This window comes from Podarcis tiliguerta, assembly GCF_965153285.1.
Source record: "Podarcis tiliguerta genome assembly, chromosome: 11".
Taxonomy (NCBI): Eukaryota; Metazoa; Chordata; class Lepidosauria; order Squamata; family Lacertidae; genus Podarcis; species Podarcis tiliguerta.
In genome coordinates, this window is record NC_139544.1 from 32,650,624 (window position 1) to 32,675,407 (window position 24,784).

Genomic DNA, 24,784 nt, shown 5'->3' on the forward strand with positions numbered 1-24,784 from the left:
GAAGAAGTATGCCTGGGGCTTGTGGTAGCTCCCCTGCCTTAGTTTGCTACATCTTGTTAAAAAAAGAGAACGGGAAATTACAACAATGCAGAAAGAAAAGGGCACAAGTTGACCCATGGGAAAGAGACTGTATGAGGAAAGAATTAACAGTGATGTTCCTGCTTGTTAATATAAGACATCTCTACTGTTCAAAAGCAAAAGAAGAAGGGAAACCAAAACAAAACAAAAAATGCCCCTCTTTACACGTAACTGCTGTGCTTTAAGAGCTGGAGTATCAAAGGCTGAAACAGTATTTCAGGATGCTCAAATATCACTAGCAAGGGGCATAAAATGTCACATTAGAATTGCATAGTAAGAACAGAGAGAGAAATCAATAAATAGAAAGCTATCACACTTTATCTGTGGAGTGTGATATGAAGGAAGAAAATCTGCAAGTGAATCCACTGGGAGCTAATTAGGTATATTCCAAACAAACAAACAAGCAGGTAAATTATGTTGTCTTTCCTCTAGATAAGGGGTGAGGAACCTGTGGCTGCTCAGGTGGTGTTGAACTCAACTCCCCTCAGCCCCAATGAGGCCCACACTTCTTGCTGCAGAGCCCACTGCCAACAGTCTCTGCACCATCACTTCGTCACCTGTTTGTCTTCTCCCTACCAGCACAGGGGACAAGTGCTGGTAGGGAGGAGGAGGAACAGCTGCCATTGGCTGGTGGTCTGCATGCCTGCCAGTGCTCTTCCTAGCAAGTGAGTGCGCAATAATACTGGTGAGGAGGGGGAAGAACTGGCCGCAGCTGGTTGCCATGGCAGTAGGGAGATGGTGGTTGGCTAGGGTTGCCCCCTTTGGTCAGGCAAAATAAAGGACAGGCCAGGCAAAATGTGGGACAGATTGGAAGGAAATTGGGGGGGGGGGGCGCTAAATATTACATTACCTGGTGCAGAAATGACTTCAAAGCAATCCATTACACTCTCTCTTGCTTTCTGATGCTGAGTCTCTGTCTCTGACCCACCCACCACCACCCCCACAAAACCCAAGACTCCACCATAGCAGGCCCATGCCCTGCAAGCCTCTCTTGGTCTCTGCAGCTCACCCTCTGCCCACTCAAAAACTCTCTCAAACTCCACCTCCTGGCCCTATACCACTCTCTGCCCACATCCTGCGATGACTCTTTCTCTCTTGGCTCCCCTCCTCATGGATCCACCTTCTGCCTGCACAAACTTCCGCTCAGGCTCTCGTTCTCCTCCTTCCGCCGGACCCACTCTCTGTCCACACAGTTTGGAGGAGAAGGAGCTTGAATACGTGAAAAAGGCATCCCATTTGAAGTCCAAACAAGACAGGTGATGCTTTTCTCCCCTCCAAAAAAAGGACGATCATGTTTCTCTAGGGATGGGTGGCAACCCTACAGTGGAATCACCCTGGCAGAGAGGAGGTGCACAGAGTGTGTCCTGCCCAAGGACCCTACAAAACCTGGACCACCCTGCTTGTCTGTATCTGACCTATAAGATGAGTGTATGAGGGAGCAATAAAACTCTGTTCCCGCACAATTAGGCTCTGCATGGTTCCAATACGACACAACTAGTGGGTGGGTGGGACTTGGCAGGAGTAGTACAGAAACATTATCCGGCATATCATCACATCAAGCAAGGATAGGGAACCCTCAGGTGAGCAAGGCCTGCAGAACCTTCCAATCCAGTCTGCAGTGAGACGTCTTCTGAGATTCTGTTGCTGCATCTAATCTCCTTATAGCACGACAGACTTTCAGTCTACCTGCAGTGTCATCCTGAAGCTTGTTTGCAATATGCCCCCACCTCTTGCCACCTGTGTGTGTATATGTGCGTGTAGTAGAGGGGTCTGTAGAGCATCACAACATGGTAGGCATCAAGACAGAGAGATCTGGCTGAGAAAAGTATTGAGGGCAAGACTAAAAGGTACAAGAGATCAGGTGAAACGAAAACCATCTAACGGAGAGAAAAAAATTCTGTCTCGATCCTTTTTTCCTTTTTTGTACCATGAGGAAGCATTCTACGAATGTCAAAAGGTAATTCATTGCCTTCTCGTTTTGGTGGGTTCGAAGAAAGGTTGCGATCCTGTAATAAATAAATAGCATCTTTCCAACAACAAATGTTTACAAATGGCCACTAGATGGCTCTTGTGTACCGTATAAACAAAATTCTGTGCTGAAGTGCCTGTGGGGCGTTTCATTGTTATTCCATCGACCTGCATTTGGGTTTATTTGTCAGAATATTGCCCAAGATTGTCCCTCCAAGTAGCCCACCAACAACATGCCCATCTGTCACACCATATAAATAACTCAAAACAGTGCATTCCAGTTATTACCACATAAATTCCCCAATAGCCACTTTATGTAACACACTAAGCTGATTTAAAGCAGAACATGTCTTCCCCTCACCCAGCTACTTTTATTACAAGGGAAATTGGCTATTACATGTTCATTATCACTGCCTCAGGTGAGATGCCCCATTTTCTCTCCAGTTGCCAAACTGATGGCACTCATACGCAATTCTATTTTTTCTTGCTACTGACAAACTCATGCAGAAAACGTATGGAGCATTCGTTGCAGGGAGAGATGTTGATATGCCAGGCTGGTTGCTCTACTTTGTAAATGAAGATAAAATAAAACATGCTGTACATATAGGATCCTGCCTCTGCAATAGTCCAGTCTTCTTCTTGTTTTACCTTTCACATGGTCAGCCACAGGTTTTTGCAAATCATTTTGTGGTGTGTCCGCCATTTTGTACTAACTCATGTTGAAGCCCTGGATACAGGGTCAGGGTCAAGTACTGAGATCAGGGGACACCTATCAAGGCACAACTCCCCCTGACCCTGCTGTTCCTCTTGCTGCTGCTCCCTGTTCACCTACCCTCTCCAAGTGAGAGAGGAGTGATATGAGTGACAAAAAGCAGCATCAGTCCCTTCCAGATACTGCCCAGAACAAAACAGCAAGTGAACACAGCCACAGCAACAGTGATGAAGAAGAGGTGGTGCTACTCAAGGGTGTGAGTTGCTGAAAGCATCTTTTTTGTGCCCTCTTCCCACAAAAAAACCCGTCAAGATATGTTCTGTTAGCTTTATTTTTCAGCTTGTTGACTTTGGCCCTGGCAATGGTCCTGATCTGTCCTAGGCTCACTTCACGGGCAATTTGCACGAAAAAAATCAGCAAATGGGAGTTCCCAATGCATATCACAAGCACAAAGCTATAAAACTCCTTATCCCCCGTGGTAGGGTCCTGATATGGCTCAGGCCTTCCACATTGGCATTACATGTGAAGGAAAAGGTCCACACTCAAAGCAGTGGTGGGGAAGCCCCAGCCTATATAAATAGTTGGGCCTGTCAGGCTTCCCCATTTGGCCCGAACTGCTCAGTTGGTTAGAGTGTGATGGTGATAACGGCAAGGTTGCAGGTTTGATTCCTGTAAGGGACAGCTGCATATTCCTGCATTGCAGGGGGTTGGACTAGATGATCCTCAGGGTGTCTTCCAAGTTTTTTATTTCATGATCTATGGGCTCTGCCTTGTATCTGTAGATATATATGATGTCAGGTAGGGGACAAGAAAAAGAAGGTGGGGCCAAAGGGATTTGGCAGGCACCACCGATATGCTGGGATGCGGGTGGCTCTGTGGGTAAAACCTCAGTGCCTAGGACTTGCTGATCGCATGGTCGGCGGTTCGAATCCCTGCGGCGGGGTGCGCTCCTGTCGTTCGGTCCCAGCGCCTGCCAACCTAGCAGTTCGAAAGCACTCCCGGGTGCAAGTAGATAAATAGGGACCGCTTACCAGCAGGAAGGTAAATGGCGTTCCGTGTGCTGCGCTGGCTCGCCAGATGCAGCTTTTCACGCTGGCCACGTGACCCGGAAGTGTCTGCGGACAGCGCTGGCTCCCGGCCTCTAGAGTGAGATGAGCGCACAACCCTAGAGTCTGGCAAGACTGGCCCGTACGGGCAGGGGTACCTTTACCTTTACCGATATGCTGTTTACCTGAAATCATGGTGACGTCATGTGATTGGCAGGTAGCTGGCTCCACCCACCTGTCAAACTTAGCTTATGAAGGTAGATAAGGACCCAGAACACCCCTGACTTAAAGGTGCAGCTGATGTAATGTGAGGATCTTCTGTCCTAGCAGTGTGGGGACAGTTACTTTAAACTCCCTCTAGAATGCACCTAAAGTGCCTCTTGGGAGCCCAATGGCATTAAAGGTAGGGTGATGGTTACACTGCATAACCCAGGGGAACCCAAGTACAATATCACAGAAATCCAGATTGTGTTCGACCTCAAAGCAAGATTGACCTAAAACTGGTTAATTTAACAAATTAATACTGAACTAGTTTCTACATGTTAAGGAAGTCTTTCCATCAGTGGACTCTATTTATACTGTTGCTAAGAGGCCTATTGCTTTTGAAGGGGTGTTTATTCAGTGTTTTCAAAGCCTTCATTATGAAATGCGATTTGCAAAGGTTTGTAAATGAGTGGGGAAGACTAGGGCTTTACTTTTATAGTATCAGAGCTAATCTTCGTTACATTAATTTCTTCCTTCCCGCTGAGATCTTTCTTTTACCTTGTTCTCAATGACACATTTTTCGAAATTAATGCCAACAGTCTGATATCCTTTGATCATTTATCAGAGAAGTCATGTAGTAAAAAACATTTAGCTAAGTATTAGAATGGAACATCAAAAAAGAAAGTGCTGATAACTTAATTGAGATACAACAGAAGTGAGAAATCTGCTCAGTGCTGAGGGCACTCTTGGAAAAGCATCACAAGATAAGAGATCCACAGCAAATCTGCATAACACTGAGATGTAACTGACACAATTTGCATAACATCTTTAGAAGCAGCACATCATTTGCTGATTAGCAGAAATATCACTTTTCTGTAATGCAAACAGGTACAACAACAGGTACGCACCATTTGGCAGCTGATCAGCAATTAACATGTTCTGTTACATCGAAATTGGAGTCGGATGTATGTTGCAGAAAGAGAGAAGCTCACTGGGGCACTTAAGATAAACCTTCCCCAAGCTCATTCCCTCCAACAGTTTTGGACTACTTGACCATTGCTGGGAATGATGGGAATTGTAGTCCAAAACATTTGGAGGGCCTCCAAGTTAGGGATGTGTGCATTAGATCAAGTGCAGCTGTTTCCTTCTGCCCAAAGATTAGTGCCATTTCAGCACCAGAAAATCTGTGTTCATCAACCTCTAAGTAGAGCAGGTCATTTCACTTCATGCAAAACTGTAGTTCAGAGTCTCCCCATGTCATGGCAAAAAGAAAAAGAAAAAAAAGAGAGCAGAGTCTTCACTTTCTAGCTTCTGAAGAAGCTTGATCAAGCTTCAATTTTTGCTATGCACCTTTGGCTGGGATGTTTTCCTCTCATTTGGGGTGGAAGTCTTGGCAGTTTTTGAAGTGTCATAAGTTCCCACTTTGTTAGCTGAGTGTTCTGGGCATCTAGATTCCACACACTCAATATGACAGGTCTAAAATGTTCCCGACCATGAGACTGTCACTTCTAAAACCATGCTGTTTACTTACACTATTGGAACCACAATATAAATTGGTGTTATTTGGAATTGCTTCTGAATTTCTGAGAAATTAGGACACACACTGTTGTAACACTTCCACATTTTTTTTTCTTTACAACCATGTGGACTAGAAATCTTGTTTTAAATCAAAGTTGAGATGCTCAAAATCCTAACATGAGCCCAGATGATGCAAAAGTTCCTCAGGAATAGTATGCTGCCTAACCATGGAAAACAAAAAAACAACTGCTAAATATAGATTTTTGAGTACTGTTGACTTCTAAGTTCATATACTTCAATCCCATTGTTTCTCAGGGGTTCTTTTTCATCTACCGTATCAATATCTTTCATCTGTGGGAAGTAAGCAGGAGAAGCTTTGCATTCATAGTGCCTGTCAAGGGATTTCAAGTGTATCAGCATGTGCAGAGCATAGGCCAGAACTAGAAGCAAAATCAGAGACATCACCAGGCCCATCAGAATTGCTGGAGGGAACAAAGATGCACAGTCTTTGGCATAAGCAAACTGCCCGTCTTCAATGTTGAATCCTTGAATCTGTTGAGAGAATAAAATGGTGTGGATTAAAAATCCTCTCTCTCCTGGCTAAAGGCATGTCATTATTTTCTCCCCATTGCTAAATTGGATCATCTTAAAGGACGGTCCTGGTTGCGGGTGGGCCCACAGTACAATTTTTCCCCTCCCTGGCATGGGGGGAGTGATGCCCTTTACGCCAGGGTGGCGCCACGATCACCCCAGGCCTCTTTTGGCCAATCGCGATTGAGTGGGGTGATCGTGGGGGGTATAAAAGCAGCAGCGTGACGTGTGCTGAGCACCTGCTTCATGCTGCCAAACACCCGCCCACCCTTCCTTTTGTTTTAGGTGCCCCCTGGCCTTGCTTTGGACTTCAGTTGGTCGCCTGTCTTGGGACTGGTAGGGATTTTTCCATTTGGCAGATTGGCACGGGCCACTTGGTTTTCGCCAACCTCTTGGCAATCGTCACAACTTTGTAAAGTTTGGCGGTTAGGCATTTGTTTATTGATATGGGGGGAGGGGAGGTAGGCCATCGCCTGCCCCTCCATGTTCAAGGGTATTCCATTAAAGGAATCCGGGCCCTGGATCCTGTCCGAAGTCCACTTGAGGGGCTAGAGCCATGCCAGGCCTCTGAGAACACAGAGGAGAGCTGGAGGTTTCCCCGATGTGACTTCCTCATTGGTGGTTTACCCTTCCTGACTCCTTGCAAGGTGGGCAGGAGTCCAATATAGTCTATTGCCAATGCCTAAGCCAATACCGCTCACATCAATAAAGTTGTGGCCTAAATTTTGCCCATTAACCTTAAACCAAAATCTGTGTCTGTGTGAATTTATTTCTTCTGGTAGGCTGGTTTGGGGGCGTGGACAATCAATCAAGATTCTTGAACATCAATCGTTGTAATTCAGTGTAAGCCTGGCTTTTAAACATACTATTTTATTGTTGTCTGCTACCAAGGCAACCCATAATCAACTGATTTGTTGAGGTAGACCTGTTTATAGAGATAGAGACATAAAGGTTTGCAGAATTTACTTGTGCTGATGCTGTGGGTGATGCAGTTGTTCATACATCTCAGGCTCAGGCTATAACTCTCAGAATGCATCAGCTTTCTTTGAAGGATAAATATTGTGACGTTCTTACTCGGCTCTGATTTTAACCTGAGCTGTGGAAGAATATCTTCCACCTGATGTTTGTTTAGTGCCCTGGGGAAACCTCATTTCCCAAGGCCCCTACCAGGTGTGGCTGACAGGACTCCACAGGTCAATGTTCTGGTTACTGAGAGTGGGAGGAGGCACGGCAGTGGGGAGCTCAGCACAGTGCAAGCACGGCACAGAGAGCATCAGATGTGTTCTGCTGAGGCACCTGCATCATGCCGAGTTCCCTGCTGCTTTCCCCCTTCCCCTCTCAGCAACCAGAAGTGGCACACAGTATTGGCAAGGCAGGAGAGCAATGCAATTCTGCCCAGGTTGCCCTACCAGTGGAAAACAGAGCTAGGCCTCAGATGCCTTCTTCTCTACCTCTGGAGCAGTACAGGATGAAAGGAGAGAGACAACAGTTGCACTGAAGATGCCACAACAAGTAAGAGAATTGGTGAGATCACAGGGGGGCTGCAAATTATTAATATGTTTAGAACTTTGGGGGAAATAGGTCTTCCTCCCCACTAGGGATGTGGTTCTCAACCAACTCTAGTTATTTTAAGGGCCTTTAGAATTGCACCTAAGCAGCACTCATTGTTCCATGCACAGCATTTTTGGAGTTCTATCCTTATCTCTCTGTGACTCGTCACCTGTCCTACCCCCTTGTCTACCAGAAAGATCCTCTGAATAGCGGTTGCCAACCTTTTCAAAATGAGCACCACAAATCAAGTCCGGATCTGAGCTTATTAAGTTGTGGGTGGACAAAGCAGTCAACACAGAGATTTTCCCAAGTAGTTCTTTATAAGTAAGCTGGAACTGAACTAAACTGCAAACAGCTCAGCCGGCCTGCTTTTATAGGCAGCCGGCTGTCAACATTGTCAACATTGTAACGACAGCAACCCAGGGTTTCCCGCCTAAATTAACTTATGTGGACCTGAGTGAAAACTATATACACAACACCCCTGGTGGCCAGGGTGAGAACTTCAATACATAACAGAGCTGATATAATAGTGTCCTCTACAAAACATACATAGGCTGAGCCAGGGAACATTGCAACACATGACTGTGTGCCAACGACCCTCCTGCTCTTGTATAGAAGTGGTATGAAATATCTTGAATCATTTATCCAAGTTAATACAGGGGCTCAATAATGTCCCCTTCCCAATCTACATTGCTCATGACTCTTCCGCTGATCCCCAAACTATACATGAAAATAGCTGTGGTCGATAGCCCATTGAGCCACAGAACCAGGTTAGGATTGGAGGAGTCAAAACAGCAGAACCTCCCACTACACCTGGATTGAAGTGAGTGTGTATGCTATACATGTTGAGAAAGAGAAAGGCAGGAACTCTAGAAAAATCCATTACAGAGGTGGAGATGATTTTGCTATTTATCTGAGGGGCGACATGTCAGCTCACCTACAGTAGACACTGGGTAATGGGCCTATACATAAGAGCATAAGAAGAGCTTACTGGATCAGGCCAATGACCTATCTAACCCAGCATCCTGTTCTCACAGTGGCCAAGCCAAATGCCAGTGAAAAGTTTGTGAGCAGGATATGAGCACAACAACCCGAGGTGCGCAGATTGCTCTTCCATCAAACACAGAAGAATCAGGAGCCCAGCAGCCAGTTTCAAAGTACAAATTCTCTCCAGGAAGAAATTTATTCTTGTAGAAGCTGAAAATCAACAATGCTGAAAAACAGGAGTGGGCACCCTAGCCAACACGTAAAAATAAGTGAGGAAAAAAGAGTCTCTCCCCAACAGCACAATCAGTTTAAGATTTGAAATATTCTCATGTAAAAATGTTGAGTTATATATTTAAAATCAAAACCCGATAGGGAACCAGCTGAGGATATGGCTATCCTGATACAGTACAGAAGCTGCCACCTGACCTTTTTTTTTAGGAAGGTAAACTCCCCACAGTGTTCTGTGATCAAAAACAGATGATAGATGTCTAGACTCCAGCACCCACCATGCAGATGAGTAAAAGCCTCAGGACAGAACTTGAGGCTGTTGAGACTCTCAGCTACACATTTCAACTGCAACTTCAAAGGAAGGAGGCTGGCTCGCTCCACATCCCACAAGAAGGGGTGACACAAAGGGAGATTCCTTGGTGGCTAAATTGTCTCTTTTGGAGTGAGCAGTTAGGCTTGCCCTCTCGCCCTTTCCTCTGATCCTCATAAGGAGATAAGAGTCAGTAGCAGCCATTATATCCTCTCCTTAGCTGACCTCAGCAACTAACCCAAGTGTGATCTTGTCACTGAACTGTGGAAGGCAGAGCAATCAGGGATCTATCCCCACATAAAACAAGGCAATGAGAGGAAGGCTCAAACTAGACATTTTATGAAATGTGCATTTGTCACCAGAAATGGCAACATGCTATTGCTTCCTCCCAGCCCACATGGAGACAGAGAGAGAGAGAAGAGAAAGAATAATGGTGATGCCACGTCATGTATTTTCCCACCTAAAAGGAGTGAAGGATAAATGTGAAGCTGTCATTTTCAGTGACAAATGCACTGTGTTTAGCTAGCCATGGGATGTGATTCTAGACATACTTACTAAGCCCTGTTAAACTTAGTAGGCCTCACTGCTACCCAGTTGAAATGCTTAGGATTATTTTGCAAGTCAGGTTAAATATAGGTGCTCAGATTTATGTGGTTTCTGGATCACTTCTCGTTTCCAGGGAATCACAAGTGGGGAGAGGGCTGTTGAGCTCAGGTCCTGCATTTGGGCTTCCCAAAGGCATCTGCTTGGGCCCTGTGATGCTGGACTAAATAGGCCTCTGGCCTGATCCAGCAGGCTCTCCTTATGTTCCCCCATGAAGTTGACTGGCAGATATTTGGGGATGCAGAGCATAGTCCTGCATGAAGATTTTCAAAACATCATAGAAAGTATTATTGCTTTGCACATGAAGCCCAATCAGAGTCATCAACAAACGTCTATTCAACATGGGTAGTAAGACTGTGGCCCTCTAGATGTTGTTGAACTTCAACCATCATCCCCAATCAGCATAGCCAATGATCGGGTCAGGTACAATGGGAACTCCAGTCCAGCAACACCTGAACCCTGTCTTGCAAGCTGCTCCAAAACCACCCCATAGACAAATGAATCAACCCTAAACAATATTATGGTTACAGTCCTAAACACATTTCCTAGAGAGTCCCATTGAACATAACTAAGAAAACGTTCTTGGATTTTTGTTTTTCTCCTCCCTCCTAACCCTTTTCCCCTTTGTGCCATGTCTTTTAGATTCTAAACTTGAAGCCAAGGACTGTCTTATCATTGGCATTTGTAAACCTTTTGAATGGGGAATAAAAATGCTTTACAATATATATATATTTAGCCAACATAATGAGAATTACTTCTGAGTAAATATGCTTACAATTGTACTCCATGTCATATAACAAATATAACATATAACATTCTTTCCTGATCAAATCCTACTTTTTCACTTATGGGACAATGACAATAAAGATTATCGCATTGTACCATAATCTGCTTTCAGTAGATCATTAAGCTTTCTTGCTGCCACCATGCACATCAGGGGCAGGAACTTGAGTCCATCAAACATTGTTGGACTCCAACTCCCATCAGCCCCAGCCAGCATGGCCAAAGGTCAGGGAATATGGGAGTTGTAGTCCATTAACAGCTGGAGGACCACAGGCGGACCACATGTACTTGCTTTGGTTTTTCCTCATATTACCTGAAAGTCAATAAAAGTGACTTCCCAGAGCTTGGCTGCATCATTTGTGGAGCTGGGCGTCAGGAGCGCATCATACCTCTGCAAGTTGCTAACATGTTCACAGTGATAGGAGTAGCTCGCTGGTGCATGTATCCGTGTCGCATTGAATGTTGCTTGTACAGATTGGTTGTAAATGAGTTGGATTCTATGTAAGGTAAACCAGTTTTGAATGGACAGCTTGTAATAACTGTTGGTCAGCATGAATCTGGGAGAGGAGGAATCAGAGAAATAAAAGAAACAGAGTCTTAGATGCAACAGATATCACTGTTTCCTTCCATTACTTTTTTACCAAGGGGAAAGGCAAAAACCTCTTTGCATTTCCAGTCAATTGAGGGCAGCATTTTGCTTCTCATAAAATTCACATTTGGGGCTATCAACACCAAGCGCATTGCCAGTCAAAATTAGATGCTTCAAAGCCCCATTCATTTCAACAAGGAAGAGTTAGACACATGGTTAACACTCCTACAGAAATGAATGGGACTATCTAAAATGCTTTAAAGCCTCCAGTTTGCTTAGTGATAAGCAAACAGTTCAAACAGGCTTTAATATAAGATGTTTCCTGATCCAGAAAAAAAAATGAATTCATCTTTGAAGACATACCTGATGACAAATCCCTTCAAATTGTCAATGTCGCCAAAATTAAGTGAAAGCCTATGACAAAAAAGAACAATGTCAGCTTAGATCCATAAATGTGAAAAAGAAGAAACAAGAAAGGTAGCTAAACTGTATTATTCAAGCCAGAGATTGCCAACCTTTTTGCACATTTTGAGTTTTGAGAAAGTGCTGTAGGCCCTAGTGCCGGATTTGGGTGCCTGGAATAACACAACATGACTGACATGGGGCCAAGACATAACATAAAATTAGAGAGAGGTCTTGCTGGTCCTGATTGTGGAGGTCACACAATACTGATCCCTCACAAGCACGCACAGTGATGCTGCTGCTTTTTAGTCACAACAGGGAACGTTCCCTAGTACCAGGAGAAACATACAAGGGGTGACACTGCCGTCACTGCCTCACATACATGCACACACTCTCAGCACACATACAGAGACACAGGCAACTCTCTCACACTCAACACTCACACGCCTCATATGTACATAGCTCTCTCTCTCCCCCCCCAAGTGCATCTCTCCCTCTCCCTCTCCCATACACACAGACCATATAGTCATACCACCCTCACACAAAGACTGCTGACTCCCTCTCACAGACAGCAGCATAACACGCCCCTTCCTTCCCTCCCTCTCCTCCCACACACAGGCCACACGTGCCTCTCCCTCTCTGTCCCCAATGCATCTCTCTGCCTTTCACCTGCACATTTAGAATATGCTTGGGGGGGGGACTTTCCCTCATTTTGGGGGGAGTGAGGGGGGTGCAAAGTTAAACACTGCAAAGGTGAAGCAGGCTAATAATGAGAAGAATTGCATCTGCATGTTTTGCCTCATTTATCAGGTTCTACAAATGCAAGAAACTTCTTTTAAAAAAAAAGCATGAAAGCTGAAAATTTGAGGATTATGGTGCCTGGAGACAGCAAAGAACCCCTTTGCCAGTGCCATGGCACCCACAGGGACAAGGCTCGCAACACTTCCCTCAAGCTAACTTGCTGGGTTTTTTCCCATCTCATAACATATGGCCCTGGGGGTTTGCGCAGGACAGTAAAATATAAAAACTGAGGCAATTCCATAAAACCACAGGCTCAAAGTGATCATAAATAAATTGAACCTGTTTAAAACTTCCAACCATCCACATAAGCACCATTTAAACAGCCATTAACAAAACGAGCAAACCATACAGGCTATAAATTAACCACCAGATATCAATGTCTGTTGCAAGTCTGTTCCTCTCTCTCTCTCTCTTGCGGCAACCTTCCAGACTTCTGCAAAGGAGACACTTGGAGGACGGCCAAGGAACCAGGTGTGTTCAAACTGTGAGAGATTTTGGTCAATGACCATCAGCTGAAGAACCTCTTTCCGGAAGAGAACTGTGACTAGCCTAAATTTATTGAGATCTTCCAAATCCAATGAAGGATTTAGAAGGATTGCGCCACCACCTTACTGAGGGAGCTGGGAATCATGCTCTTTCTTAGGCCACAATACACATACCTTTAAAGCACTACGATACCCCTTTCAACAGTCATGGCCTTCTCCCTCAAGTAATTATGGGAGCGGTAGTTTGTTAAGGCTGCTGAGAATTGTTGGGGGGTCCCTATTCCCCTCACAGAGCCACAATTCCCAGTGTGGTTTGAAAATTGATTCCTCTTCCCAGGGAACTCTGGAAACTGTAGTATAATTAGCCTCCTCTTGCTTCGGTTTCCCTGTTTCCCCAAACCAACATTTCTTCACCTACCCTTCCCTCAGGTTCCAGTTTTTCAGTCTACTGCCTAGCTGTGCATCCTTCCTTCAGATATCTTGGCTCATGGCTCTCTGTCCTTCCTCTCACCTACATCTTGGAACCTTTCCCCAGTCCACCCAGCAAGCACAACAAACCTATTTCTTTCTGTCTCTTGGCCCTGTGTGAAGTGTTCATCTCAGATGAACTGGCAGGTTTACCTTTTTCACAGAAGCTGGACTGCAAATACTCTATTAACTTTATAGCCTGAGCAATAGGGATGTTGGTGAACATTTCAAGCCATCGAAACAGCTCAGCCACGTAGCATCACAGGCTGCACCGACACAAAGACAATACTATGTGGGTGTTTCTAAATTTGCTTCAATTGTACACCAGGCACAAGCAACTCATGAGCACAGTAGGTCATAATCTTACATTGCATTTTCTTCACTGCAGTTTGAATCTGCAACATCCACGGTGGCATGAACACCAAATGTCTTGTCTGTTAGGTCCAGCTGTGTGTGATTCTGAAACCTAATCATGATCCTTCTGGCCCAAAAAAGAATACAATGGCTTCCATTGACTGTGATGTTGAGAGGGCTGTAGTGAGTGTGGATGACAGACTCTCTCTCTGAATTCTCTTTGCTGCTTCCATTGTAATTCACAATCTGCATATAATCAAGGAAGAGTTCAGAGTTAGCAGGTCTGCCTTTGCAATGAAACAATTAATACCAATAGCAGCATGCAAATTATCTTTGAATCTTTAAGCCAAATGCAGTCCCCGTTATTTCAGCATAAAGCATTTCACCATAAAGGGTTTGTGGGGTATGCTGAAAAGCAGTAGTTTACTTTCCCGACTCCCAATGCAAGGCTCAGTGTACAGCAGAGACTTGTAGGTGGGTAGGTTTGAAACACAAAAGCCCAAATCCTGGCTGAGGCATAAAAGCTCACCAGACAGTTTTTAAAACTGGCTTCCAGGATTCTGCATGGATAAAATGGGACATATGTTGTTAGCAATGTGCCACAGAAATGCTAAAATAATAATCCTCAGGTGAACTTCATGAGCATTGGCAAAGCATACCTGACACACATTAACAATTCAGGGACAGCCAATGTGGAGCTACAAAGATGGGACTACTGCTCCCATCATCCCTGGCCGCTGGTCATACTGGCTGCAGCTGATGGAAGCTGTAGTTCATAACATCTGGAAGGCACCAGATTAACTATTCCCTGCTTTTCCAGATGACATTCCAACTGCAGATCTTCTAATGTGGACAATTCATCTGTGATATGACAGACATGAGTTTTTTCCCCTACACACCATTATGCAGGAATATGTCTTAGCTCATTAAAAATACTTCTGTGAAACTCATTGTGTCGTGGTAAAAGTCAGATTAGGAGTTGAACAAATGTAGAAAATAGAAATGTAGAAAGAAAAAAAGCAATTTTAATTACATTTTTCCGGAAGTGTGGTGGTGAAAAGAAAATCTGCTTATCTTTCTTGTCTAGATCCAAACAAAACTATTTGCTTGTCCACTTAGGGAATAGATTCTCAAACTGAAGCCTAAAAGCTATCAGTGGTTTTGTGGGAACTTGAAACACAAGATTTCAAATCTTAGGTCAGCAGTGAGTAACACAGAAAACATGGCATTAATGACTTGGTGGGCAGAAAACTGACATAAGGGAAAGAATCACGGTAGATTCTTTTTCAGTAGCAGCCGAACACAGGCACAAACAACTTGTGCACAGGTGCAAGATAACATGTGAACACCCCCTAATTGTTCAAGTACATAGCTCAGATATTTGCAGACTTTTAAGTTTTGAGGAAATGCAAAGCTCTACTAATATGCATACGTCATTAAAAGCTTTTGAACCCCTGGTTCTGAGAATTAGTATAATATTTTTTGTATGGTCACTGAAACAGGTACCTTGCATTTTTAGGTACGGTAGTAAGTAATGTGTTATCCAAGCAAAGTTCACACCAAGATTACAAACTCAGAGGATGCACCGAAATTATGCATTCTGCCCTAATATTTTCAACTAAGATCTTAATGTCTCTTGATTATACAGCATTGCCTTTGCAGTCAATGGAAACTGTGCCAGAGTAAAAGTTGGTCTAATCAAACGGAACTTGCAAGGTGCCAAGCACCTTTCAAAATACATCCGGAACCTTGATTTTTTATTTTGATTATTTGCTCCACGGTTGAAAAAGATAACAGCTTTCCAATACACAAACTACATATTCCACTGGAAAAAAAAATTCAGACCAGCATAACAGCTACCCTATAGAATTCAGAAGAAAAGTATGGTTATGTGCATCATGGAAGAACTTACAATCCAGTTTCCTGGTACCTCCATACCTGTGCAAATGCTATTTGTTGTAAATTAAGTTTTGGCTTCACACTGCCATCATATCGTCGGCCTGAAGAAGAAGAAATAAAAATATTTGTTGTCTATAGGCTGGAACGCCTTTCAACAACATACATTACTTAATACAAAAAAAGAACACCACTTCCTATTCTACAATTTTCTCATTAAAACATAATTCTAACACAACAGAGTTGTATTCATCTAAGTTTTATTCAGACCCAATGAAAATAATGAATATGATGGACATATCTACCCCGAGCAAAAGTTAACTGAATACCACCCATCATTTTTTAATTCTGTCTTTCCTTTTCATAATATGCCACAAACTGATTTTTGTGTAGAATAGGAAGTACATGTATGTACCTCTTCTTTCTCGAGAAAGAACAGCTAATCAAAACTGGGCCTTTTAATGATTCTGGGACTTTCTCCAAGGTGCAGCTAAGCATGCCAGTTACACTGTGAGCAGGTGCTCATAAACATCTTGAGATGCTCTCCCTCCTGTTCCATCTTTCCTATCATTCTCAGGCTATAGCACGTCTTTGCTTAGCCACCTCTACTTCTAGACACACCCGGTCCCACCCACAGGAAGAGGAAAGGGTATATTTACACTGCAGTAAGAACGCAGTGTTTCAGTGTGGTCAGTACTAAACGGGAGGCTTTATTCATCTTCCTTGTTTGTTTGTTTGTTTGTTTGTTTGTACATCCTGTTTCTAGACTGTCCATCAATCAAAGTTCTCTGGGTGATTTCCAAAAGTCAACAAATACAGTAAAATCAATAAAATAATATCATAAAAGTGTCATAAAAACTCAGAATCAGCTTAGAAACAGGCCGGCATAAAATTATATATGTATATGTATATGTGTGTGTGGTGTGTGTGTGTGTATACCGTAAGCACACAAAAAGCCCCAGCAAAGGCAAAGCAATTTGTGCTTTGATATACCGGTACATCAAAAAAAGAAACTTTGGCAGGGGGCGGTGTTTGGATATTTTTTTCTAAGTTTGGGTTTTGGAACATAATTTAGGTGTCAGAGCAGACCATAGCCAGGGCACCATTTTATGCAAAGGAAGACTCTTGTCAGAGAACTAAGGCCACACAATGTCCTAAATCCTTGGTCAGGTTCTCATATGGACAAAAAGCTTCCATACTTTTTTTTAATCATAAATTGTAGACAGTGACCAAGAACATTGGCGCCACTTCATTCAAAAGGAAGTTGAAAACCTTACCATTTCTTTGTAGCAAGTCTTGGTCAGAGAATGCAAAGAAACTGCAACAAAGCAAACACACAAAACAGTAAATCAGCACTATTCTCTCAACTTCTGAACCATACTGAACCAGATCAGTGTTTAGGTAAAGCAGAGCTGCAAGATAACCTGAAAAACAATGCATTTATTAAATGCAAATGAAATCTCAAAGGCTACAGAAAACACAGCCTTAACTAGCCACCATGTTGTCCATTCTGTGGCTATAGCTAGTAGGTCCATTTTCTTGCTCCTTGGGATGCCTTCTTGCAGACACTGACTATTGTCCACTCTCTCCTTGCAGCGTTCAGAATTTCATTAGCACAAGTAGTTTCTGAGCTCTGAGCCCAGTACTGCGCCTAAGGTTTCAGATAAAAACTACAGAGTGGAAAACTGCCTCCCCACTTCCAGCTACTCTCTGAAGACCAGAGAAGAGACCCTCTTAAGAATATTAGGGGAATAGTTAGGGGAAGAACTAGGCCATGTGAAAAATGAACATAATGTTTTGGCTGCAGTTCATTCATTTTCAGCTTTGTATTCTTGTTATTAAAAAAGTGTGCCTAGACTGTCCTTTGTTGCATCCATAACCTAGGTGTAAGGTGCCATTTAGCTCCTAGCTTTCATATCTCAGTTTCTAACACTGTCTCCTTGGTACATCCTGACTATTGGAATATCTATCATTTGCTTTCAGAACAATGGGCCTAAGAACTTCTGGGAAGGCGTGACAGGGGCGTAGCTAGCAGGAGTGGCATTGGCGGGGCAAGCCACCCACGGGGGCAGGGCGAGCTGCCCACAGAGTCTGCCTGGTGGACACCAGCCCCATGCTGCCGTTTTGGGCCACACACCCCTTCCTATGCCCCTGTCCAGTGATCCTCAAAAGGATGTGGCAGAGCAAAGCCTCTTCACCCTTGCACATCCTTTTGAGGACTGCCGTGGAATGGGGGGTCTGGCCCTTCCCTGAAAATATTGGGGGTCCCTTGCCCCCCCCCCCGGCCTCCCTAGATGTCACCTCCTAAGTGCTTACGTCCTGTTTGAGTGTTTCCCAGAAGAGGCATCTTGTTGACCAGTGTGAGAAAAGGATGCTGGACTAAATGGGCATTTGGACATGTGCAGCTGGTTCTTCTTATGCCCTTTTGATTTAATATTAATGTCATAAAAATAGAAGATTACAAAAGCCTGAGGGATCTGACAATATTGTGTATTTTTTAAAAAATCACCAATACCCTTCACATCAACGCTTCTTGGTACTTAGCGAGTGCCCATGTTTTAGACAGATAACACATACAAGAGAGATAAAGAAAGCTGCAAAATGTGCCAGGGGCAAAATTAATATGATTAATTGCATCTGCCTAGAAATGTGAGAGAAGAGGACATAGCCAGGCCATATGGTTTAGAGGAGCACCTGGAGAATTGCACTTCCAGCACAGCTGCTGTGAAGCCCCTTCGTGTGATGTTTGGAACGAAAGGAAGGTTTATGTCACATTTGAAAAGTTCGTCTCAGAAGGAGCCTAATTGGTGTGAAACATCAATTCACAGCAAGGAGGTGGATATGCTTGTTTAGACGCCCAGCGAGGCGTATGGCGTGTCCCTGAGCAGTTGCTATGAGATGCTGGTTTAGAATCTGACACTTATGGGAGGTTGCCTTCTGCCTCCCAGAAAACCACCAGAAAATGAAACCGTGTTTCACGCCAAAGTAACAAGATTCTACTCTCAGCAGGAGAACATCCACAAAGTGCTAAATGTGCACTCCCCAATGAAATATGCATAACTCTGCTAGAAACCTGGTGGCAAGAGTAATCTGCGAGCCTCTGCAGAACGCCACAGACTGACAGATACAAACAGCGAGCTTCCCACTCCTCTAGGAAAGCAGGTGGTGTTTGTCACAAAGAAGCCTGGATGGTTATTTGCTTCCTTGCAATTTGCAGACTGTCCTCGTCACCGTTGTGTCTAGAAAACCGTGAGACACTCTTTGCATGCTGGCATGTTCCATGGGCTTGTGTGAAGGTCTTGCAATGTGTTAACATGGCCTAGGATTCATTCTGTGGGTTCTGTATATTTCCCATAACAACATATCTAAGGGATACAATACATATTATGTGACATTTAAAGTAACTTTTCCAGGCACTTTTTTTTTCTATTTTAGTGAATTAAGCACACACTGGAGGCTATATTTAAGAACGAAGGAAGAACAGGTGGAGAAGAGGTGCTTAATGTTATCCTGACCACTCTTTTTCTTGTCAAAATCATCTTCTCAAACTGCTTTTCCATTGCAGTGTAAAACATATAAGTCTATCTATATTTTTCCCTATAGGGAGAAAAGCAACTGGGGTTGAGTAATTTTAAGATGAAACACAGATGGCAACCACCAGCCCTTCCAACCACTCCTGACTGCCATCTCCCTTGGCTGGTTTTCATTTTCGCATTTTATTTTTAAAAGCCATTTGTTGGGGGGTAAAGTTACATGTAACTCCATAAAAAAAATCCTTCCAGTAGCACCTTAGAGACCAACTAAGTTTGTCATTGGTATGAGCTTTCGTGTGCATGCACATTTCTTCACTTCTCATACCAATGACAAACTTAGTTGGTCTCTAAGGTGCTACTGGAAGGGGTTTTTTTAATTTATTACAGCAGACCAACACTGCTACCTACCTGTAAATGTAACTCCATGTAGCACATAAAAGCACATTTTCCTCCCACAAAGAATTCTGGGCACTGTAGTTTGTTAAGGGTTGCTGGGAACTGGAACTCTGTGAGGGGTCAACTACAGTGCCCAGAATTCTTTGAGGGAAGGCATATGCTTCAATGTGCATGCACAGCCCAAGTTTGGCTCTGAAACAAAGTTCCATAACACTGAGCACAGCAATTTGCCCTCCTTGCCATGATGAGAGGGGAGCCAGACCCTGGCAAGCAAGATGGCCTTAGCATTGGAGCTACAGGCAATGTAAAATGGACATTTCTCAAATTCCCCATTCAGGTCAGAGCTGGAGATATGAGATGGGTAGGTCCTTTCTGCAGCGAAGGGACACAAATAAAATATACACATACATAGCCTATATATCAATTATATCCTTTCAGAGATTGTAATTGCCTGTGGCATCTGTGTTTATATTGTGAGTGTTCTATATTGTCTCTGGTCAAATTGCTTTCTGACATTTTCATTGTATTTCAAACTGAACCCTGAAAAGACAAATCAGGATCCCATCTACTTAATTTCATCTCTCCACTGACATGTATGAAGCTAGAAGAAGCAGTTGCTACTGGCTCCCCACTCCGTAAGGCTATCCCCCTTCTTCATGACCTTTGTACAGTTACAACATTACTGACATTGGATCAGAGTTGATGCCACAGTAGGGAAAGTCAATTCAGTTGTTTCGTAGAACTAGCAATCTGTACACAGCCCATGATCCATATGTTATATAATTTGGGCCTTCAAGCAAAATGCAATCTGGATGTAAACAGAGCAATACTAGGCCCATTATATCATTTAATACCTGTGCGCTGGTTATCTCATCTATTCCAGATCTGTCACTAGCAGAACTGAAATTGGCTTAGCTCTAATGAACGGCACTGGAACAGCTAATCACTAAGTAATGCCCAATTACGTAAGATTATATGTATAAAAGAGTATAAGTGCCTACTTATCAGATGGCATTATCCATCAGCAAGATAACAAAATCTGGTTTGCTTATTGGAAAAAAGGTCATGCAAGAGGATAGAGTTTGTTAGCAATGAACTTGTTAATTAATATGACTGAATCACAGATGGTCCAGGGATATGATGTTGCAAATAAAAAAAAAAGGGGAATGATAAGGACTTGTATGTTGTATAATATAACAGTAGGTTATTTTGTTTGATTTTGAACTATGTGTTTTAAAAAGCTTACTGGGCTCAGTACAATTGCGTTTAAGTGAATATCACAATTAAGATGGTAGAAGCTTGGCGTGCAAATCGTGCCAGGTTCAGTTCCCAGGCACTTCCAGGCACGTCCAGTTAAAAAGGACCAAATAGCAGGTGATGTGAAAGATCTGAGACCCTGGAGATCCACTGCCAGTCAGAGTAGACAGTAATGGGTTATATGGGCAAATAGGAAGGAACCTGCTTTATACCAGGTCCCTGGTTCCCACAGGGATGTGCATCCCAATGCTTATGCGCATCCCATCAGCAGCAAGCAGAAGGCTGTATAGTTGTGATAATCTATCTGAACATTGGACTAGATGACCCTCATGGTCGCTTCCAACTCTACAATTCTTTGTTTCTATGATAATGTCCACCAGTAATGACTTTCCACCTTAGCACTGCCTCATCACTGATGGATTTAAGAGCAGCATCTTCAGCCACTATTAATGCCAAAACAAGAAGCTGAGCATAAAGTCTCTCAAAGAATTGCTTCCTACATGGGGACACCACAATAGCTGATATTTTCATTTTCATTGTCTATTTGGGCTCATGCAGGACAGATGAGGCGCCTGGAATTCAGGCAAGCCGATTCTCCACACTCACAACATGCAAACACTTTCATCTGAAGCAACCTCAGTAGTGCAGACAATGAGATATATAAGAATACGTGTTTTATACGCATGCCGTTGTATATTCTTATACAACAGCAATAATTTCAGCCTCCATTGAGAAGAGGAGCCTCTTCCCTTAAGGACCTCCTGCTTTTATTTCCAGGTGTAAGTTTCCCCAGTGACTTTGGCACTAAATCAAGAATCACACCCTTTGGCAAACCACAGACATTGGTCGTCGTTATCCCGGAGTGACTCCAGACTCAAAGAGAACCCTGCTTTCCAAACAGTGCAGATCACTTTCAAGACATACAGTATATAGATATATTTTCCACAAATATTTTTCTTGAAAGTTGATAGGCACAACACAGTAGGTACAATATATTCAGGACAGCATCACTGACACACATCACTTTATGAAGTTCTGATTTGATAACTCTAAACCACTTTCAATGTTTTGTTTTGTTTGTTTTGTTTTGTTTTGTTTACAAGCAAGAGGTATATAAATGGTATGAAATAAAATAAATAATTTCAACAGACACTTAATTGAAAAAGGCCCTTTACTCTTACAAGGAACTTTGTTTTGCTTATGAGCTCAACTCCTGCAAGGTTTAACCTGCTTTCCTAACTCCTTTATCTTTGCTTTTTGCAGAAATTTAACATACATTGAAAGATAATGCAAACTTTAAAATAGTATCAAGTAAAATTACTAGTTAAGTACCTCCTACTTACTAGTTAATGGTCAAGGAATGAACATGTCAGCTTTAAAAATCACCACCACCTCAAAATTATGTTTCATGCATGTTAATCCAAGCATATGACCATGCTTTTAGCAACATAAAATCAGACATCTGGAACCAACTTGTGAGCTGACCCTGTAAAGTTGTTGTTTTTTAAATTCAGTTCTTTGAAAGTTACATCACCTAACTCCATGACGTGCAACACTTCTTAATTGGGAATCTACCATCATCGGAGCAAACAACTTAAATGTTACAGCACATTTTAATTCATCAGTTAACCAAGGCACAGATCTCTTAATACAAGCTTAAGCAAATCACCACATGCCCCTGTTACCCTAAATGCACAGATTTCATCAGTAGTTGTGTGATCCTCATCAGTGTTTTCTGATCTGTATATGTTAAATGTATTAGTGGCTGCAAGACAAAATACTTAGAATTCAGTTTAGCTCTTTCCCCTTTATGATTATTTCTCTTTGTTGCTTCCCTCAAGTCGACTCCCAACACCTGCTGAAATGTCTGAGATCCATTTATACTGCACAAATGAAACAGTGTGTTACAGGTTCACAGCGATGAAAACAGGAGGGCTTAGATTAGGTTGCGTCTTCTTTTTGTATGAAGCTCAAACTGCATCTACATCCATGCAATAAGCTTCCTTTTGTGTGTTTTTCATTTAAAAAATGCCATCGACAATGTGTTCTGCAAACATGTTTTACACCTACGCTGTTTTATTTATATCTCTGCTATTAGCACTTCAGAAGGAAGGTGAAGTCACAAAAGCAAAGAGAAATGCAAAAGAGACTCATCTCTCATCTTCAAGCTTCAGCTATAAAATCACATGAAAGAGGATCCCGTTAATGTGCAATTGACAATACAGTTTCTCAAGAGGAGTCCCATTGAAGTTCATAAGCCTGCTTTTACGGAACTAGCTTACAGAATCTTTAAAGGCTGAAACAATTTGCTTTTGCATTAATTGCGCGTTTAAAAAATATATGTTTTTTTTTAAAAAAAAAAAACCACCTTGTAAATGTACAATACAAGGTATGTTTGCGGTCTCCCATGCATAAACAACATTATTTCAGCTACACCCGTGCTATTTATAAATATTGACAAAATCACTTACCTCCTCTCCATCCTTCCAAATATTTGGTCCACAGGGGCTGAGAATCCTACACAGAAAAAGAGAAGTAAAAGCCTAAAGGTGGTGTTGCTTTCCATTGAGAAATGAATCGGTCCCTCCAGACCGAGCACATCTGTTCATGTGTAGCAACGAGAGCTGAGCCAGTAGTCTCAGGAACCATGTGATGGATAGCACAGCCAACCAATGGGGAACAGCATCTGAGGCCACATGGGCTACTCTAGACTCTCTATACATAGTAAGAGGCTGTCCTGAGCTGTCTTTCTCTATTGAATAGAGCCAGCTTTCTTTTATGACTTACAATTCATGCCAGCGAGGGGGGAGACGCAACTGAACACTTGAGGAAAAAGAGCTGGTCATTAAGAAGCGTCTTTTGACAAGTGCGCCTCCGTACTAAAGCTCCCTAAATGAAGAGAAGACTGCAGTTAGTGATGGGGGGGCAGGTATCCTTTGAAAGTCACAGTTCTCTGAATTTTTGAGATGCAGTTTTCAAAGCAATTACTGCGCACAAAAATGCACATATTCGTGGGGGGGAAATATACAAAAAATGCATTCTACTAGAGGAAATTGCTTGCAAAAACGTGCTCGTTTAAATTGCATAGAAAAATGTGTGTGGTAGGAGAAATGTACACTAAAATGCTGACAAAGTTTTGCGAGAACCTTTTTTTAAAAAATTGATTAAAAAATCACAGTGATGTGGAAATATGAAGGACTGGACTTTAAATTGTGGAAATGTGGAGGAGGAGGGTTAATGGCAGAGCAGAATTTGAACCTAAGTCCCTCTCATTCTTGCCCAGCACCACCACTCTGGATCTCTATCACTAATGGTTGGAAAGGGAGGGTGGGCTAAACCGCTTATCTGGCTTCCCAAGACCAGATTCACTGTTGGTTAACAAGAAGGGAAAGGGGCAAGGAGGAGGAGCAGGTTGGTCTGGTTCAGGGGCAGTGGTGGAACCAATTTCCCTGCCACCTCACCCTTTCCCTGCCAGTAGCTAGCAGTAACCCCAGCATTAGGAAATCAGGTAAGCAGCACAGCCCCCCACTGCCTGCTGGTGCAAAATGTAGCTTTGTGTGGAGTAATGCATGAAAGCTTGAAGCACCTGGGTATTGAAACAGGGACCTCCAGCAAGGAGACGTGGAATGATCAAGGACTCTCAAGGGTTATAGGCTCCAGTGTCCTTCATTGCTGTAAACTGTCTGCTCTCCATTCATTTGCCCTTTCTCATTATTTCAGTCCTTGCTCATAAAATCCTAAATCCAAAGAACGGAAGCCGAATAAATCGGGCAAAATAAATCCATCTACATTTGCCTTGACATATGATGTGAATATATCTCTTTACCCTTGCCCTCGACACCTGAGGTATATAAAGGTGTTAGGAGCCATCCCATTATTCTGATTAACTGTTTTAATTGATCGTAATACTGTCTTTTTATGTTTCTCCACCCTGTGAACTTATGGTAAAGGGTGGAAGAGGAGCAGAGGTGGATTATTACAGGGAGCGTGAATGCTTCTGTCACACTGGGAACCAAGCCTCAGG

At 43.1% G+C, this 24,784-nt stretch overlaps 1 protein-coding gene across 2 annotated transcripts; it reads right to left on the minus strand.

Moving 5' to 3' along the window:
- Nucleotides 1-4,612: 4,612 nt before the first annotated feature.
- Nucleotides 4,613-23,407, minus strand: LOC310660238 (V-type proton ATPase subunit S1-like protein). Of its 2 annotated transcripts, none has more exons than XM_083404553.1 (7): nt 23,232-23,260; nt 16,852-16,892; nt 15,591-15,678; nt 13,692-13,924; nt 11,532-11,582; nt 10,893-11,136; nt 4,613-6,078 (listed from the first exon to the last, which is right to left on the minus strand). In XM_083404553.1, exons 3-7 carry the CDS (start codon nt 15,612-15,614, stop codon nt 5,776-5,778), a joined length of 855 nt encoding a protein of 284 aa, XP_083260679.1. In that variant the 5' UTR covers nt 15,615-15,678; nt 16,852-16,892; nt 23,232-23,260; the 3' UTR covers nt 4,613-5,775. The 2 variants fall into 2 exon arrangements, with proteins under 2 accessions (XP_083260679.1, XP_083260678.1); XM_083404552.1 differs by having other exon boundaries at nt 5,682-6,078; nt 15,617-15,678; nt 23,232-23,407.
- Nucleotides 23,408-24,784: the final 1,377 nt, after the last annotated feature.